The 19,569-nt window shown below is 43.0% G+C and overlaps 1 protein-coding gene across 4 annotated transcripts in view; it reads right to left on the bottom strand.

The window, feature by feature from the left end:
• The window catches only part of TBCE (tubulin folding cofactor E), a 50,173-nt gene extending 30,922 nt beyond the window's left edge, over positions 1 to 19,251 (bottom strand). For 3 of the 4 annotated variants that reach the window (XR_009455922.1, XR_009455923.1, XM_059715599.1), the window contains exons 1-4: positions 19,153 to 19,251; positions 17,529 to 17,666; positions 16,254 to 16,338; positions 1,885 to 2,077 (exon numbers count right to left, since the gene is read on the bottom strand). Coding sequence is in view for 2 of the 4 variants with exons in the window: in XM_059715599.1 (XP_059571582.1) it covers positions 1,885 to 2,077; positions 16,254 to 16,338; positions 17,529 to 17,628 (378 nt within the window). In the remaining 2 variants the exon portion in view is untranslated. Of the gene's footprint in view, positions 1 to 1,884; positions 2,078 to 16,253; positions 16,339 to 17,528; positions 17,667 to 18,786; positions 18,866 to 19,152 lie in introns of those variants that run through there. The other variant, XM_059715604.1, reaches the window with a different exon arrangement.
• Positions 19,252 to 19,569: the final 318 nt, after the last annotated feature.

The raw sequence follows: 19,569 nt of genomic DNA, 5'->3' as shown, positions 1-19,569 counted from the left end.
AGCCCCTTGCCATTTGGTACTCTGGCTTTCTGCCTCTCCCTTTTTTATTTAGAGAGTATAGCATGGAGTACTAACATTTAAAAAAAATATACCCTGTACAACATTAATAAAATATTAATATCGATTTATGTATGATAATTGTTAATTTATTCTAATTCTCGCTCTTCTCTTATCCAAGCCCTCAAATGCCTGTCATCACCTCCTGTTGTGTGAAGTCAAATTTAAGTTTGGAGCAACTAGACACTGGGATCATGTCTTGCATATCTGTATGCCAACAGTAGTGCTATATTAGCATCTCCCAACCAAGCACAGTACTGCTGATTTTCTGAAATCCTAGAAAATTAAATCTCAAGGTAACATGCTAATATGAGCCAGAAACCTCAACAACTAATGGACATCCTTCATCTGATGGAAGATAGCTGACTTATGTTAATAAGTATTACATATACATGTGAAAGGATCACTAAAAACAGGAAGAGTTGCAAATTTATATATCAAAAGTTCATAAAGGAACCTTATGGCCCCATTTTTTTTCAAAAATAAACCACTGTAGTACTAAATATAACATTTAGTCTTGTCAGCCTGCATAAATTACTGGTAAGGAATGCAAAATATATGCATGTGATAAAGATGCTACCAGCCAAAGAGCTTCATTGTCCTTTACAGGTCAAGTGCCTTTCCTTTGCCCTTCGGATGAATGTTAAATGTTAAGAACATAAAATATATGACACTCGTAGACCCAGAGGGACAGCCTTCCATCTTCACATTCTCATTTCATGGTCTTGCTTAATGTGGGCTCAACCCTACAGGCAAAAGATTAACCCCACCCCTAAAAAAAGTTTAATTGAAAACAAAAAGTAAAGATAATTTACATTCATATAATTTTGTAAAAATAAGGTGACCCAAAAATCTTGATATCAGGCCCACGTTATCCAATCCTTTGAATATTTAAAACAGAATTCAAAACTATTTTATCAAATATAGTGCTAAGAATATATATCAGTAATTTAGGGTAACATTACAAAGATGTCATATTTATCCTCAAAGAAATTATTATAAGCCCAGGTAAGTTATACATTAAGCATAACCTAAAAGAAACTCAAACACATTAAGATATGGAAATGCACAAAGCAACCTTATTTGTTCTGGCAGATTAACTTCCCATACATTAAATACTCACTGGAATCTTGCGCGTGAGCAATATATTTGAATTATATTTAGGATTAATAGCCTTTCCTTCCTTATTGTCCTTATTTCTCTTTTAGCAGAAACCTTAATTTTGTCCTGTAGTGATCATTCATATCATTGTAGGCCCAGACTGGATTAAATTTTCTTAAATACATTTTTCCTTTCATTCAGTCAATAGCATTACTAGATCAAAGTTAAAGTGATTTGTCCATATAAAAACACTAGGAAATGGCAACCATTTGGAAAGAGGACAATTTTTTGTGGAGTTCTCCGTAACAGAGCATTGTATCCTTTAGTTTCTGCTTAAAAATAAAGTTACCATTTAAGAATGATAGAAAAATGGCCATTAATCCTAAAAATGATTCAAATGTAGTCAATGCAAAATGTTTTAGTTAGTTCTAACTATATAAGAAAGTTGAATTATTGTAATCTGTTACTGGGATCTATAGGAACTAAGAAGGCCTCACACTAGATGCTACAATTTAAGGACCCATTTTTAAGTTTACTTTCTAAAAAAGGCTGCGTATAAACTCTCAGAATAAAACAACCCCCACAATATTTCCTTAAGTACTGTATTCTGGGAAAGATGAATTGTTCTCATCTATAAGAGGTTGACTCCCCAATTAAAGACAAAACTCAACTCAGCATTAATGCCTTTCTCCCAACAAACTTCAGAGTTACAAGTATATATTACACTTGCCTTTGTTCCTCTAAAACTGAGTCAAAGCCAACAAGTTCCACAGTCTTCTTTCCAAGGACTAACTCATTGTCTTTCCCACATGCCACATCTTGTTCATCATTCAATCCATAGCGGTTCTTCACTGCAGTAAGAAAACCCACACCAAAATTTACCTTGTCTGGACGGATAAAGGACCCCCCTGTAGGATGCCTGGAAGAGAAAGGGCGGAAACATAAAAACAATTGTCAGTCTATGATTATACTGGTAGTTTCCTGTCCTGAAAGTTGAGCAATTTGTATTTTTATTTTAAATAAGAAAAAACATGGGATTATTCCTGATGTGGCAGAATACAGTTATTCAGTTTCACCACAGACATGTAAACAAAGCATACATAATCTCTGGAGTGCTTCAGTACAGCACGGTATTACTGACAACACTTGAACTGCTACAATGAAATAGAGACCATGCAAGAATGAAGGCCTAGAATCCCAAAGATACTTCAGGCAAGTCCATACCACTACCTTACCATGTCAGGTGGTTGCTGTACAGAAACCTTCTGCACTGGCTCTTGAACCAGAAGTATTACAGTGCCTTAGCATGGAATAGCAAGATGACAAACAATGCCTTTCCATAAAGCTAATTAGCCCCAGAACAGTACTAAATGAACATGGCTACACTATTTCTGGTTTGGGAAGCAGCATGTACAAAACAGTGTGGCATTTTTCAACATGACAAAGAGATACAGACATGCCTGTAAGCACCCAAATCCACCATTTCAACACCACTATCCAGCTGCTATGTAATCCTGTAAACCCCCGAGGCAGCTAATGTATTCTTGCACACAACTGTGGTTTTTAAAAGGCAGAATGAAGAAAAAAGGTTTTTTTTCAAAAGTTATGACTGCAGAGAGCACAAACAGAGCCTAATCTGACTCACTTGCTTAACTAAAAGCCTAGCTGAGACTGAATACTGGAGTCCCTGGTTGGACCTATACATTTTGAAAAGAGCTAAAGAGCTGTGAAACAGAAAAAATAATCCAGAACCTAGCAGACAGCAAAACTGCGCTAAGAAAGGTTATAGGCAGACAAGGTTTTTTGGGTGAATCTGATATCCTTTATTAGACCAACTTAAAATGAAAGTTGAAACTAAGAAAGGTTAGTTTGATTAGCAAAATATCAAGACCATTAAAAAGGAAAGACAGTTGTTAACACCTCTGAAGTGAATCAACCGACTTCCTCAGCTTCCTGAACAGTAATACCAGAAGGCGCATTTTACTGTAGAGTTGACTGATTAGCTCCCCAGTAAAGCATCACCATCTACATGTGCACCAGTATTAGGTCACAGTAAATCAATTAACTCTGCTATAAGATAGTACTGGCGGGGACAGTACTATCTTACAACAGACTACTTAACACCACTGAAATGCATGTGACAGGGGCTGGCTGGGGCACAAGGGTGCCAAAATGTGGGAAATGCCTGCCACCTAGCCCCACACTTCAGCACCCTTGTGTCCCAGCCAGCCCCTTGGCTGCCTGATTCTGCTATCAGAGCCTGGGGCTGACCCCTGTGCCGCCCTTGCCAGCACCCAGAGGTGCTACACTGTGGAACACAGATCAAAACAGGGTGTTTCTATTCTGAGCAGAAAATCAGTTTCCTCATTTAATAAATGGACCCCAATTTTGGAGGGGCTGACTTTGAGAGGAAAGAGTGTGTACTGTATGTGGAAAAATACAGCAAGTTCCTAGCAGTGGGAGCACTGACAACACCCAAGAAGCTGTGGGGAGCCATAGCCAAAGTCCTGGGGGCCCTTAAATTAAATTTTCAGGGGATAAGTCGTGTGTCCCACTCCCCATCTCACCTGCATTGCCCAATTCTCACTTCAAAACAACACAGCACTGTCTTTGTCTATACCAGTTGTTCTCAAACCCTGGATAGACTTGAGGCTCCTCTTGGAAAGTGTCAGCTCTTAATTTTCACTTATTTTTTACTGCAGGAAAATAATAAAGCAATTCTTGTTAAAAAAAAATCAAAAAAAAAAATCAGAAAACACACAGCCAGTCAGAACAGTTTTAACGCTATGGATTCCTATTTGAAATCACTGGATTTATCACATGAATCATGTTTGCACACCTAACAGTGCTAACACTGCATGTCAGTCTGCGGCACACTTAAACAGATTTCACAGCACCCTGGTTGAGAATCACTGGTCTATACAAAAAGCCTGAGTGTCAAGACATGAACTATACCCCGCCCCCGGCCCAACTCCAAAACAACGTGCGTCATTAAATGTCAGCGTTCGTAATATTTTCACTATCGATAATTTCAGTGGAAACATCCAGCTCATGTACTTATCCCCCAATCTGCTTACCCTACACCCTCCTGTGTGCCAAAATCCCAACTAGCCTCTCTCTACCACTTCACATAACCTCCAGATTCTCTATGAAAATCTCTATAATATGAATATATTTTAATCCAAAAATCTGCAGGATGCTTAAATTTCAGAGTGGGGACAACATACAATAAATTCAATATCAGAACAGTCACAGGGACAGCTACACAGATTATTAAATTCCATCTTGAATACATCAAAATCTGCAACAAAACCTCTAGGTTTTTTTTATTTACCTGACACTACAGCAGAACATGCAGCCTGCAGCCACCAAAATTAGGGGTCTTACTAAAGAATTTAAACCCAACTGGTCAGACCTTGACACAGGATTGCCCCTCCACCCCTGTCCAGGCAAACCGCCACTGGGATCTGGGGCCAGGAAGGGGGGTTAAACACCCCTTCCCTGCTTAAATTTACTACTGGCTATGACGATGGATTACAAATCCCAGAGGCACCCGGAAGCAGGAAGAGGAAGTGATGAGCAAACCTGCAGAGTCCGGCTGCTGTAATTCTGAACTGCAAATCCCAGAGACCTCAGGGGCAGCAGGAAGAGGAAGCAAACTCACAGCCATTGCTGGCTATGTGCCAGAGAGCCGTGTTCTAGTTCTCCCTCCCCTCGGCTTCTGGCCTAAGATTCGGATTTCCAGAATCAAAAATAAATGTGTATCCAGTTGTTTTTCAGTTTAATCTCTGCAATTTAGACTGACCTGTAAAGACTGAATCGATTCAGCTTTGGGCACAAAACAAAGGACCTAAATCCCTTTAAACTTTTCTGGAGTATTATCTCCTACAACACCTATACATTTGTTCAGCAAACATGATCCAACAGGAAGGATGGAAAGACAAATGGTGTGGGTGGAGGAAAACCACCACAGATAGAGTATGAGGAAGATAATGAAGGGGCAGAAAAGCCAGGAACACTGCATAAGTTGAAAACATAACGCAACTGCATTATAATGAACCCTCATGGGACTGGGATAAAAGTTCATTTAAAGATGGTATTTGCTATAATGGGGTTAAATCAATTTGCTGCATCATTATAATGAAAAAAGTGGTTCCTAGCGTTGGGATTGTTAAAAGCAGAGTTTTGTTATAAACAGGAACATTACAATTGTTTTAAGTGTGGTACTGTCAATCCAAGGAATGTAAATTGGCCACAAGAGTCCGGAGAAACAGTAATAAGTAGGTGTGGAGGCAGGCAGGACAGGGAGCAAAAGTAAGCAACAACAGCAAGGGAAATACAGCACCGCGTTAGGTAAGAGGAAACAGAAGAGGGCAAATGGCAGGTGCATTATCATTGAAGGGATGGGAGGGAAGGAAGATAGCTCACAGACAGGTGGAGAACACAGTGGGAACTAAATGAGCAGTTAGGAGACCAACTGAAGGCAGTCAGAGAATGGAAATTTTGTTTGGTGGGAAGGTACCTGGAAGAAAGTTATAAGGCCTTGTTTTCATAATAGAATGTGAAGGTGAATGGGGTTAATTAGCCAATCAGAAAACAGCAAAAAAACCCTATAAGAATTGCAGACAGTATCTCTCAGTGAAACTGTACCAGGTGTGCTAGCGATTACACTGTGCATTCTGACATAAAGATCTTGAGAAACTGTGGACCTACTGTTAGCAGAAGTAATAGTTTAGGCACTAGGTGTCCACATTTTAAGGTGCAAATTATTAATCTGTCCTACAGTCAATTTAGTGCTGGCAGCTGTTTTGGGTCAGTTTTATTCACAAATGTTCTAAGTAATTATCCAAGCACTGATACACACTGTGAGATACCTACGTAAGAACACTGTATTCTTGGGGGGTTTTAAACTACTTGCAATAGGTTAAGAAATACAAATGAATTGCAGTGCATAATGGTTACAGTAGATGCAGCTAGGCACTCTAAAATAACACATACAGTCCACTTTTTACATAGCCATTTTAAATGTTAAATTTAATCTTTCAACAGTACTGTATATACAACCCCCCAAATATTTAAAACCACTTCACTATCTAAAACTGCTTTTCTACATCATACTTTCTTACTTGAGGCTCTGACAGTGTGCAAACATCCCATGATGTTTTAAACCAGAGGTGTCAAAGATACAGCCTATGGATCAGTTTCAACCCACAGTCCCCCAGTGCTGCCCCTGATTCTGAAGTGACCCATGCAGTGCATGCCAGACTGGCCTTATGTGCAGGACCTACAATGCATTCCACACGGAGCTCGTGCTTCAGGATTCACACTACACACAACACCTGCCCCCACCAGTCCAGGACTGTGCCACACACAGCACCTGGTCTGGAATATGCACCGCACACAGTGCTCCCCCCACCAGTCCAGGATGTACACATGGTGCTCACTCCAGCTAGTCCAGGCCCCTGACCAGCTGGAGCATGCGCCACATGCAGCATTGGGTCATGGACCAGCTGAAGTATACACCATGTGTAGTATGGGTGCCAGAACAGCAAGGGGAATGAGGGGAAGTGGGGGGAACTGCATGTGGTTGGATCCCAGAGGGTCAGATGAGAGTGACAGCCCTGTTTTAGACTTTCCCATAAGAAAGAAGGAAGCCACCCTTGGCTATGCTACTACTGTCTCATCTCCCTTTCCTAACTGAGCTCATTGAGCAATGTTTGCAATTGGTGCATCTCCAATTCTCTCTTACATGATCTCCACTATAGCATACTTCCTGCTCACGTAAATCTGTAATAGTGGTCGATCACATTCTTTAACCCTTGTCCTCCCCAGCTTCTGTAACTCCTTCCACATTGTTATCTAACTCTCTGTCACCTTATGATACAGGATACGGAGCTGGCTGGACCTGTGGTCTGACCCAAGATAGCATCTCTTTAATTGCTCTTTCACTGTGTCCTCCTCATCCCCGCTCCCCACCCCCTGCACTCTCCAGCCTTCCATCCCTTATCTTTGGGTGATCCAATCTGCAAACACAAATTCAACTTTCATCTATGCAGATTGTTCAGATCTACCTCAACTCCAGCCCTGTCTTTTTCACCAAAACTAAAGCCTTGGCCTCGCTAACATCTCAGGAATGTCTAGCCATCAACTCAAGCTTGCGCAATACAATTAAGCTGTAGCTCTCAACCTCCACCCTCTCCCAGACATTCCTCCTTATCGCTTTCTTCCTTATTGGAAATAATACCCCATTCTTACTACTCAGGTCTTTAACCTGTTCTTCATCTTCAACTCATCACTCTAGGTCTCATATCCAGGATACGGTTAAATCTTGCTGATTCTTTCAGCATAACCAAAAAAACAACTTCTCATAACCAACCACATAGCTAAAATTCTTACTCAGGCCCCCATCATCTCACATCCTCGTTATTATAGTAGCCTCTTCTCTGGCCTTCAGCAATGCAGCTTTGCCCCAGCCAACCAATTCAGAATGCGGGTACATTTTTGGTAGCCTGAACCCCACCCCTGTGGTGTATCTGAGTCTGGGGCACCGGAATGGAGGCAGGAGGACTTGAGGCTCCAGCCACGTGGAACAGAGCAGAGGCAGGACCACTGTAGAACCGTTATTACACTCAAGGCTAACTCTTTCCTGGCCTCTGAGCTGCTACAAAAATGGTGAGTGAGACTCTCTCACTCCCTCAGTGACAGCTGCAGGGCCAGGGAAGTGTTAACCTGGCTCTTGGCAATGACGCCTGTTACAACCTCTGCAGATGGCATCCTGTCCTGCCTGCTCCATTCACAGGGTCCAAAGCTCAAGCCCCCTGCCTACAGTCTAGGGCCTCCCTTCATTAAGTGCCCAGGACTCCCATGCCAGACACAGCATCAGCCTGTGCCACCTGTGATATGCCTACCATTGTCTCCCCATTTTGCCCCTTGCACAGGGGAGATGTGCCATATAAACAACCAGAAACATAATGTGTCATTCTTAAAAGTTCCATCAAAACTCTGCCATGGCGGGGGGAGGGGTGTGTGTGTGTGTAAAAAGACACAAGGGTCATACCACTGATGTACTAAGGTTGCGCCTTTCATGCAGACTAATGCTGTCATGCTATTTCCCTGTCCTCCCACATCTCTTTGTATAGTCTTGTGCTCAGACTGCCCCCTTCAAGACATTTGAGCAAGGGCTCATCTTTTGTTGCATTTGTATATTTCTTAGTATACATATGGTCTTGCTCTGTAATCCGAGCTCTAAAATGTTACGGTAATATAAGTAATTTTAAAACAAATTACTGCTATACTTTTTCAAAGCTGATTTATCTGAGAAACTCTTTGAAGCAACTGCAATGATTAACAGAAATGCAAAGCAAAAGATCAGAGCACAGCAGAACCCAACTGACCCAAGATCAATTATACTTCCCCTCAGCTTTCCACTTTGAACTATGTTGCTTAATGCATCTTGCATTAAGCCTTAGGCCCAGCCAGGTACATGATGGGGGTGCAGATACTCTCCCCAGGGCTTAGGAAGCCAAACTGTCATAGAAGCTGGAGCCATGGAGCTGAGGATGGCAACCCAAGTAAAGGACAACAAGAAATTGTTTTTTAGATATATAGGGAGTAAAAGGAAGGCCCAGGGAGGAATAGGACCCCTGCTAAATGGGCAGAAGCAATTGGTGACAGATAGTGGGGGACAAGGCTGAACTCCTCAACAAGTTCTTTGCCTCAGTGTTCCTAAGCGAGAGGCACGACAAGTCTCTCACTGGGGTTGTAGAGAGACAGCAGCAAGGCGCCAGACTTCCATGCGTAGATCCTGAGGTGGTGCAGAATCACTTGGAAGAACTGGATGCCTTTAAGTCGGCAGGCCCGGATGGGCTCCATCCGAGGGTGCTGAAGGCACTGGCCGACGTCATTGCAGAGCCACTGGCGGGAATATTCGAATGCTCGTGGCGCACGGGCCAAGTCCCGGAGGACTGGAAAAGGGCTAACGTGGTCCCCATTTTCAAAAAGGGGAGGAAGGAGGACCCGGGCAACTATAGGCCGGTCAGTCTCACCTCCATCCTTGGTAAAGTATTTGAAAAAATTATCAAGGCTCACATTTGTGAGAGCCCGGCAGGACAAATTATGCTGAGGGGAAACCAGCATTGGTTTGTGGCGGGCAGATCGTGCCTGACCAACCTAGTCTCTTTCTATGACCAGGTTACGAAACGCCTGGACACAGGAGGAGGGGTGGATGTCGTATACTTGGACTTCAGGAAGGCCTTCGATACGGTATCCCACCCCATACTGGTGAACAAATTAAGAGGCTGTGATGTGGATGACTGCACAGTCCGGTGGGTGGCGAATTGGCTAGAGGGTCGCACCCAAAGAGTCGTGGTAGATGGGTCGGTCTCGACCTGGAAGGGTGTGGGCAGTGGGGTCCCGCAGGGTTCGGTCCTTGGACCGATACTCTTTAATGTCTTCATCAGCGACTTGGACGTGGGAGTGAAATGTACTCTGTCCAAGTTTGCAGATGACACAAAGCTATGGGGAGAAGTGGACACGCCGGAGGGCAGGGAACAGCTGCAGGCAGACCTGGATAGGCTGGACAAGTGGGCAGAAAACAACAGGATGCAGTTCAACAAGGAGAAATGCAAAGTGCTGCACCTAGGGAGGAAAAATGTCCAGCACACCTACAGCCTAGGGAATGACCTGCTGGGTGGCACAGAGGTGGAAAGGGATCTTGGAGTCCTAGTGGACTCCAAGTTGAACATGAGCCGGCAGTGTGACGAAGCCATCAGAAAAGCCAATGGCACTTTATCGTGCATCAGCAGATGCATGACAAATAGGTCCAGGGAGGTGATACTTCCCCTCTATAGGGCGCTGGTCAGACCGCAGTTGGAGTACTGCGTGCAATTCTGGGCGCCACACTTCAAGAAGGATGCGGATAACCTGGAGAGGGTACAGCGAAGGGCAACTCGTATGGTCAAGGGCCTGCAGACCAAGCCCTACGAGGAGAGACTAGAGAAACTGGACCTTTTCAGCCTCCGCAAGAGAAGGTTGAGAGGCGGCCTTGTAGCTGCCTATAAGTTCATCACGGGGGCACAGAAGGGAATTGGTGAGGATTTATTCACCAAGGCGCCCCCGGGGGTTACAAGAAACAATGGCCACAAGCTAGCAGAGAGCAGATTTAGACTGGACATTAGGAAGAACTTCTTCACAGTTCGAGTGGCCAAGGTCTGGAACGGGCTCCCAAGGGAGGTGGTGCTCTCCCCTACCCTGGGGGTCTTCAAGAGGAGGTTAGACGAGTATCTAGCTGGGGTCATCTAGACCCAGCACTCTTTCCTGCTTATGCAGGGGGTCGGACTTGATGATCTATTGAGGTCCCTTCCGACCCTAACATCTATAAGAAGAAAAATAGACAAAGACTGTATGACTGATTCCTAACATCAGAACAAATTATTTAGATGATCAGACAATTGCAGTAATTTTACTCCTTTCTTTTTAAAGGTATTCTTATTAGATTATATTTAATAAAAGGAGCTTGGACAAACTCTATAAAAAAAGAAAAAACTTTATTTGATATAAGCAACAATGGGTAGACAGCTTTAAAAGGGAAATGTTTCATTGTTTAATTCATCCTAAATTTAATTTTGCTCACGGTTGGTATGTTATTGTAGCCATAATGGTCCAGGAAATATGCAAGAGGCAACATTTTTTTAGTAGCATCTTTTATTAGAACTACTAAGTAGTTGGGGGACGTGTTAGACAAGCTTTTGGGAACAACATGGAAAGACCTTTCTTCCCAGAGGAAAGGTGTTTTGTGCCCAAAAGCTTGTCTAACATCTTTCCCAACTATACAGCTGGTCTAATAAAATGTTATTACCAAAAAACCCCCAAAACAAAGAACCCCAAGCAAACCCTTTCTTCTCACAATTCCACCCAAGAAAGGAGAAAGAGAGTTAATCAAACGGCCACTAGAGCATCTATTGTTCTCTCTGCTTAATCTGGCTTTGCTGAACATACACAGTGTCAGTACACTTTGAAATGTACGTGATATTCTCAGGGATACAGCTTGTTGCCATGTTGGGGTAAAAAGCAGAGGCAGACAAAAGTCTTGGGCTAGAGGAGATATCTTTTGGAAGATATCATAATTAGCCATTTGGAAATGTAAACTTCATTGCTAAACAGGAAATAAGCAAAATTCAACTCGCTGCCTGACATCCGACACCTTCAGGGAAGAAACCTGTTGGAGCTTTGCCTCTGCCGAATCTGCATATTCAAAGAGCAACTTTTTCACAAAAGGATTTGAAACCCAGGGGAACCCTACCATCCTTTACCTCCCCTGTGCAAAATTAAGTTTCTTTTCTACCTGGGAGAACTTTTACAATCTTTGAACTCTCCTCTGCCTAAAGAAGGGTGTTTGGACCTGAAAGCTTGCAAAGAAAGACTGTTTTTTTGCTGTGAGAGTCTCTGACCCCCTCTTCCCTACTTTTCATTTTAATTGTTTTTTTTTTTAATCTTTTTCGAAAAGTCAGCATAATACATGATCCAGGTTATAATACAAGCAGGTTAGGAGGATGGCTGCCTAAAAGGGGAGAGTGCAGAATGGAGCAGGGAACACCTAACTCAGCCATCCCTTGCTCCCCCTTCAGCTCCAACCCTGGCAGCAAGTAGGAAGCACACTGTCAGTCAGTGAAGGGCATGGTGGGGAATGTAGTTTGGTCACACAGCAGAAGCAGTAGAACTCAGGGCTTCTAGTAGAGATGTTGCCCTATATTTTTGGTGCCAGAAAAGGGGCGGGTAGAGGAGGCTTGCCCACTCAACATGAGTGCCTGCAGCAAAAAAAGGTGACATCTTCCATCAGTAGGCCCAAATTCCACTGCTGCTCCTGCATACTACCTGTTGCCAAAGCTACCAGAGCCCTACAAAAAGGTACAGAGGGAAGAAAGACAGGGGGACTGTCCTGGGTACAGTCCTGGCCAGTTACAACTCAGATCCAGACAAACCACTGTGGCTGAGACATGCAACTTTAGGATCTGCTTGTACATTTGCATTACTAGGCAGAGTAATCTTACAGATGAGTAGAATCCCAGTAAACTACTAGAGTATGGATAATTCACACCAGAAGGTTTGCTAGACTGGACAAAGTAAACGCATTAAAATACCTTGCCCTTTGGCCATAGTTTGGAACAGCTTTTTAAAATAAAACCTTCTCACAAGTTTTCTTCAACAGAAGCATGCAGAAACCACTCCCACCTTTTGACTACCTTTATCTATGGCAAAGATCTACCTTTATTTATAAAGGGCTTCAGTATTTTATGCACAACCTTTATCTACCTTTATCTTTGCTAAGTAGTGTACTCCCTTTAAGTACATAGACCAGGACTGATAAAAGGCTAAGACTATTTGTTAACCTCAACTCCCTGTAATGCTCATTAAACTACAACAACAACCCAAGCTTTTCATACCTCATTAAAGCTCTGCAACTTTTTTCAGAGGATCTTCTGCCTTTTGTGGCAGCCTGAAAACTGACAGGCTAATCAGTTCAAGGCTAAGTTAGGAATCTTGAAATTGCTGGCTCATAGTCATTTTCAGCAGCTATGCAGTTACAAGACATAACATTAGGTTACAAAGTAGATAGTAGGGCCCAAAGATGCTGTGCACTTCAGTGTTTTATGCACTACAAATATGCAGATAACTAACATTTTGTTATAATACTTAATAAACTGGAACTGACATTGTGTTATGGAGCTGCCCAATATGCCAATAAAATGAGTACACACCCACCTTCTTTGCTCACTCACACACACTTTAATCCTCTCTCCTCAGTGGCAGTATAAGCTCAGACTTGGGCACTGAGGATCTCTACATCTTTTTGCTTCAACTGAATTTAAAGCCTTTGACAAACCCTTACTTCTAAGAAATTTAGGAGGGACTGCAATCCTGGGATTCTGAATGGAATTTTTTGGCTAACTGGAGTCATTATATTTAATTTTCCTTTTCTGCTGAGAATATCTTCATCTTCCTTAAACCTAATTTTATTATTACTATTATTAGATGTAGGACATAAAACTATCCATCCCTCAAAGCCATCTCTCATTCCTTCTCCATTCCCCTCTTAAAGAATAGGCTTAGCTTTATCATCTAATTTTCTGATAATTAAGCCTCTAGGGCTTCCCCCCTGTATGAGTCCAGAGTGCTAGCGCATGCAGACAGAATTCTGATTTACATTGTCAAACAGAATCCACCCTCATTCACTTCAACCCCTTTTGCTAAGTAGGGGGTTATTTTGAAATCCTTCTAGGGGCTGTAACTTGTTTAATCATTCACATAAAAAAAAAGAAAATAATGGGTAAACTCTTCAATAGCAATCATCTGAGGCTGAATTGTTGTTCCTCATTAGTAAGTAAGGATTTTTTGTGATAGCTTTTACTGAACTGAGTGTAGTTGGAAGAACTGTTGGATAAGTTTTCAGGCACGAAGTGCCCCTTCCTGGGTCTAAACTGGGTGTTTCCTCATCAAGAATTCTGAGCAGGCATGGGGGGGATACTAGCTGGCAGCAGGGGGTGGGGGGCGCCCCAGAGGGGCAGGTCACAGGTGGTGCAGCCAGGGGGACAGGTGCCGGATGGGCAGGCCCTGCAAAGCAGAGGACAGGGGTAGGCATTGGGCAGGACAGGGGGCAAGTGGCTGAGGGGACATGAAGCTGAGGGCAAAGTGTGTCAAGTGTCAGGCTGCTCAACTACCCCACTGCCTGCTCCCCCCACTTCTTCCCTCACCACCTGTCCTCCTGCCACTGCTTTCCCTGCTGCAGCAGAGGGGGTACAAATTTAAGACAACCCTCCAATAATAGATTCTATACTTGGAAACTTATAAGTTATAAATTGTTCATTTATATTGGGGAATCATCTTAAATTCAGAGTCTTCTCAGATTTGCATAAATACAGTAATTGTAAAGAAAGATAGGTAGTTTCTAGCCATAGGTAGTATTTAGATCATCCTTCAGAAGACTTTTCTATTTAATTTCTATTTTTATCACTTGCCTGAAGTAGTAATTCCAAATGACAGACAAAAGCAAGAAAAATTCTGAGAAAATGAACACAGAAAATAGAGAAAAAAAAAAAACACTCCTTCCACTAGTTCTAAATATTTGGTGCAAGCTATGTACCCATGTAGTTTTAAAAAAAACTTTTGGTACTGACTACTTTTAAAGCACTAAATTGCTGTAAAAAAATTAATACTGACAATAAGTTAACTGCCCTGTAGTAGTTGTTGGAGACTGTAAGACACAAACACATACAAAAGGATGTAGAAACAAGATCGCTTGGTCCCCTCTCATCATTCTGTTATCTGAATTTCTCTGAAATACTTCAGTCTGCTGGGAATGGGTAAATCCTGGATTTCATGGTGAAGGAAAATTTTATGTCAAAATCTACTGTTTTTACTATCATCACAGAAATAAGACTAGCCACACATAAGTACAATGCAATATGATATGGGTAACACTGTGATTTTAAAATTTTTTACAAACTACTTTATCCCTAAAAAGATCCTCTGAAATAATTTTCCTTTTTAAAACAAAGACTTTCAAAATCAAAACACACAAAAGTTAAAGTCTGCATAAAATCCTTATCTTGTCTTACTACATATCATTTATTTCTAGTTAAGTTTTTATTCCCTATATCTTGTGACCCAAATACTCCACATAAAACGCGAGTAAGCTAACATTATTAGGACAGCCCTGGCTTTTATGATTCTTGTCTGGGGAGTGTTTAAAATTTACTTTAATATCTACATTGATGTAACAATAAAGTACAGAATTTCAAACATACAATAAACCTCAGAAAAACATTACACTAACTATCACCAAGCTTCAATACCTTACAAAAGACTTAAATATATCCCATGATCATCCATTAAATGTACCAAAGAGACCAAACATCTTCCCTCAAAACAAGAGAACCCCACAAAACTCAACGGTACTTGCCTTAAGGGGTGTTTGAATAATTGTTGCTTGAATTCAAGAGATACATACACAGAACTGGTAACTAACAACCAGCTTCACACAATTCTGCAGCATTACAAAGTGGGCAGGACATGTTAGCTTCTCCACTAAACTCAATTTCCCAAACACCCTTCTCTCTATCTAGAACAGTGTTTCTTAACCTGTGGGTCACAACCCAAAAGTGGGTCGCAAGAATATATGAAAGGGTTGCGAACAAATATTAACAATGTATCAACAAACTTAAAAAATGGATTCTCCTTCAAAAGGAAAAAAAAATGTGGGAAACTGTGGCTTTTCCTTTGCAAGCTAGCAGTTCCTGCCTGCAAGGGGTTGCTTGGGGCCCCCCTCCCCCACTGGGAAGCTTGAGATCTGGGGATGGGGGGACAGCAGGTCAGGAGTGAGGGGCACTGGGTCAGGGCTGGCCATTGATGTTTACAAATGGGTCCTGGTACAAGAAAGGTTGAGAACCACTGATCTACAACACAGAGCCATCAATGGCATCCAGCAGTCAAACCTCACAGATGCAATACAACTTCCAAACAGGCTCTTTAAAATTAGATATTTGGGTTTAGCTCCTACAACTGGATCAACCTGGAAACCTGCTTCTCAGTACAGCCAGTGGTAAAAGCTAGAGTTTAGGGCAGTGATTCTCAACCAAGTGCCATGGCATCCTTGGGTAGTGAAATCCTTTTAAGGGTGTTATGGGGTGCCACGCAATTATTAGCAGTTATGTGTGCAAACACTTTCACATAATTCACAGGCTACACCCAGGGTTTTCAAATAGAAATCCGTAATGACAAAAACATTTCTTAGCTGTTGTGGTCTGAGTTCTTTGCAGAAAAAATAATTACTCTATTATTTTTCCCTAGTCAGAAAATGAGTGAAATCCAAGAGCTCACACTTCACATGGAGTGTTTCAAGTCTGAGGCTGAGAACCACTGGTTTAGGGTCTGACCAAATATGCACTGGCTTACATGACCATTGGAATAGTTCCTAAATACTCAAGGGCAGACTTCAACGAACACAGTATGAACTGGCAATAGCTACGGTATGTATTGGTTCTCTCCCCACCCATTTTTATAGCCTTGGTCACGTACAACTTGCACAAGAATCAACTTACCTGCATTTAAAATACCGTATTCCTTCATGATTACCATCATGCTTTCCTCTTTGGGGATTATCCCACTCTACTCCAATCCAAAGCCCTTTAAATAATAATAATAATATAATGATTCACAAATATATTAAACATTTTTATCTATTAGATTTGTTAACTATGGGGAGGATGAGGTGTCTTTAAAGCTGATTTCTAATGCAAATCCTTACTTAAAAAGCTACTGACAACTCTAACATTTGCAAAATGATTTGGCCTACAGCTGACATAGTTCCTGACAGCAATAAAAAACATTTCTATAAAGTGTTTTTCCCCCATTTTTTCAGTTTTGTTTAAATAAAAGCTACAGCTTGCACGAGACTGTTTATGTGAAAGTGCTATACAAAAACATTAGACAGGTTCTGAAGAGGGAAAACAGAAGGGAACCTAAGCTGTCCAAAAATCCTACAAAAGACTTCAGGCTGCAGTCTCTCCCTAAAAAGGTAACTGCAAATGGGAAACTGTGCCAATGCACAGAGAATTCTCAAACCTCCCAGATGCTATAAATGTTACACACCTAATATCTTCTACCAGGCTTGAGAGAGAAAGTCTCTGTCCCAAGAGTATGTTTAGCTTAGGGTGTTATTACTTCATAATTAGAAAACATCCTCAAAATCATTGTCAAAATAGGATTATTTTTTAGATCATGAGCCCTGATTTGATTTGAGGCTGTAAGGGCTCTGGTGACATCATTTTGTTGTCTGTGTAGGTCACAAGAACTCCAAGATGAATGAAGTTTTAATTCGTATAGTAGGAATGTATTATTCACTCTGGTTCACTTCTTGTCCTTTCCCCTAGTCCTTCCCATCCCGTGAGATGGTCACAAGTACCTTCCAAAAGAATAATGAGTTTGTCTCAAGGCTTTCCTGTGCTAGGACAGCCTGAGGTGCTGTGCAACCCGTGATGTGTCTCCATTCTGAAACGTGTATTGAAGCCAAGGGAAAGCCTCTTCGACATTCAATTTCAGATCAGACTATCTTCAGGATTTAAAGTCCTTTGGACAATTTTGTAACCAGGTGCTATACTTGCAACTATTGGCATTTAAAAAAAAAATCTCAATGCAGGTTCAGGTCACTGGGACAACTTACATTGTTAACTAATAAACAAAAGTTGTATAGGCAGCAAAACAGTACTCTGATCAAGAGCCAAAAATATGACATAAGAAAGCCTAGTGTAAGAAAGCCAAAGTCAAACTTTTTGTTTACAAACCCTTTACCATTAACAATCTTTTTCTTTCTCTACCTTTGGTAGGTGGCACACTGCCCACATACTGCACAGTTGCATATTCCGTATCACACACAATTCTTCGGCCGAGAGCATCTGAAGGCAAAATGCTGGACATCGCAAGGAAGATGGAGTCAAAGGCACTTTTCTAAAGGACTGGGGAACAAGGAAACTACATTCTTAACTGATATTCACAGGGTTTTGTTACATTTATAGCTCTGGCTTTACCTTATTGTTGCCCAAAGTTTTCTTTTACAAGCAGGAATATTTCTTGTCAGCGTTATACTCTTCGCTTTGACATACACTCATTCATCCCTAACATAAGAACATAAAAAATGCTATACTGGGCCAATTCAGTAATCTACCTGACCCAGTATCCTGTCTCTAACAGTTCGTGCCTGTCTCCAGGCAGAGTTTCACAGGGCTGTGTACACCAGTTTCTTGAACTTGTTCAAGGGCCAGCAGGCATTGGCCTGTGTCCTCTGCTCAGTGTCCCTATGTGGAGCACTCATTATGAACCCCTGATGCCCATTCCCATCCTTGTTTTCACTTTACTTGCCCCAAGTATTCAGTTGTTATACCCTTAATAGCCCCTTCTTGAAGGGGCTAGCAGTTTCAGTGTGGACCAAGGTTCACAATCCCCTATATGTAACAAACAGGCCTTTTTCTGAGTCGGCACATATCTCTATGCAGTTTCACTGGTCAGTGTCCACAAGCTCTGGATTCATTCACAGGCCAGTGGATGCTTGCTGGCATGCTCTACATCTCCCATTAGAATATCACCCTTTGAACTGCACTCCCATACTCATTTTCTTTTTTGTTGTAGTCCAGAATCTCATTAGGCCCCCCTAAGTGGGGCTTCTCTTGGTGGCCTAGGCCAGTGGTTCTCAAACTTCCAGAGGCAAAAGGAATAATCATAGTATTCCTTTACTCATAGTAAAGGTGATCTCTTTTATTATTATGATTTAATAGATCTAGTTGGTCTAGTAAAAGAGATCACCTCTACCACAAGTTCAAAAAAATGTACGGTCATTTTTGAGATAACTGATGCAGGAGCACACACAAAACACAAGCCACCCTCAGGGAGTCTTAACAAACGTTTAGGTTGGCTGTCAGTGCTCTCTTAAGACTGCTTGCCTCAAAATAAAGAAATGCGTCAACGTTGATGCCGCAATGCTCACTCGCTCGCTAGGGCCTTACAGTGAGCGATACCAAGTAAAGAAGACTTAGTTGCATACTTATTTGAACACTATTTTTCCATATTTTTCCCACGTACCAGTTTTGCAGCAAATACCATCATTTTGAGTTTCCCACATGATCATCTCATATTCGAGACATGGCAGCACAGGGAGGGGGACTGGGGAAACTGGGGGGGGGGGGGCGGCCCTATTCACCACCACCACCGCTCCCCTGCTGACAAACCCCCCCCCCCACCCTGCGGGCTCCATATCTGCGGCTGGAGGCTGAGCGCCCCCGAGGGGAGCTAGGTCCTGTCCGTGTCCCTGCCCCACCCGGCACCCGTACCCCACCCCGCACGCGCCGCCTGGGAGCAACCGCTGCAGCAAGGCCGTTAACGGCCGTCAGGGCTGGAGAGGGGAGGGGACAGACCACCACACCACACCATACCCCGCCCCGCTACTACCTGCCCCGCCGGCAAGTGCTGCGGCCCGATCCCTTCCGCCACAGAGCCCTAGGCTCCGCCCTCCCGCCTCCGGCGCGTTCTCATTGGCCCACCGAGCGCAAGACCCGGCCCCACGCTCCCTGCCATTGGCTACCGCAGCGGAATGCCTGAGGCCTGGTCTTTGAGACGCGCGCTACGCAAACCGCCCCGGGGCCGCGGTGGCTCCTGGGTAAACCCGGGGGGGCGGGATATGAGGGAGGGCTTGGCCGCGTCCCCTGTGCGCAAGCGCGAAGGGGAGGGAGACTTGTTTCTCTGGGCGGAACTACACTTCCCAGAACGCCCCGCGGGTGGTGGTGGGAGCCTGGCCCGCTCTGCTGGCTGTGGTCGTAGCGTGGGGAGGGAAGGGGCGGGACCAGGGAGCTGTGTTGGAAGCAGGGT

This window comes from Alligator mississippiensis, chromosome 1, assembly GCF_030867095.1.
Source record: "Alligator mississippiensis isolate rAllMis1 chromosome 1, rAllMis1, whole genome shotgun sequence".
In the NCBI taxonomy this organism is placed as follows: Eukaryota; Metazoa; Chordata; order Crocodylia; family Alligatoridae; genus Alligator; species Alligator mississippiensis.
This window is presented reverse-complemented; position numbering and strand designations above follow the sequence as displayed.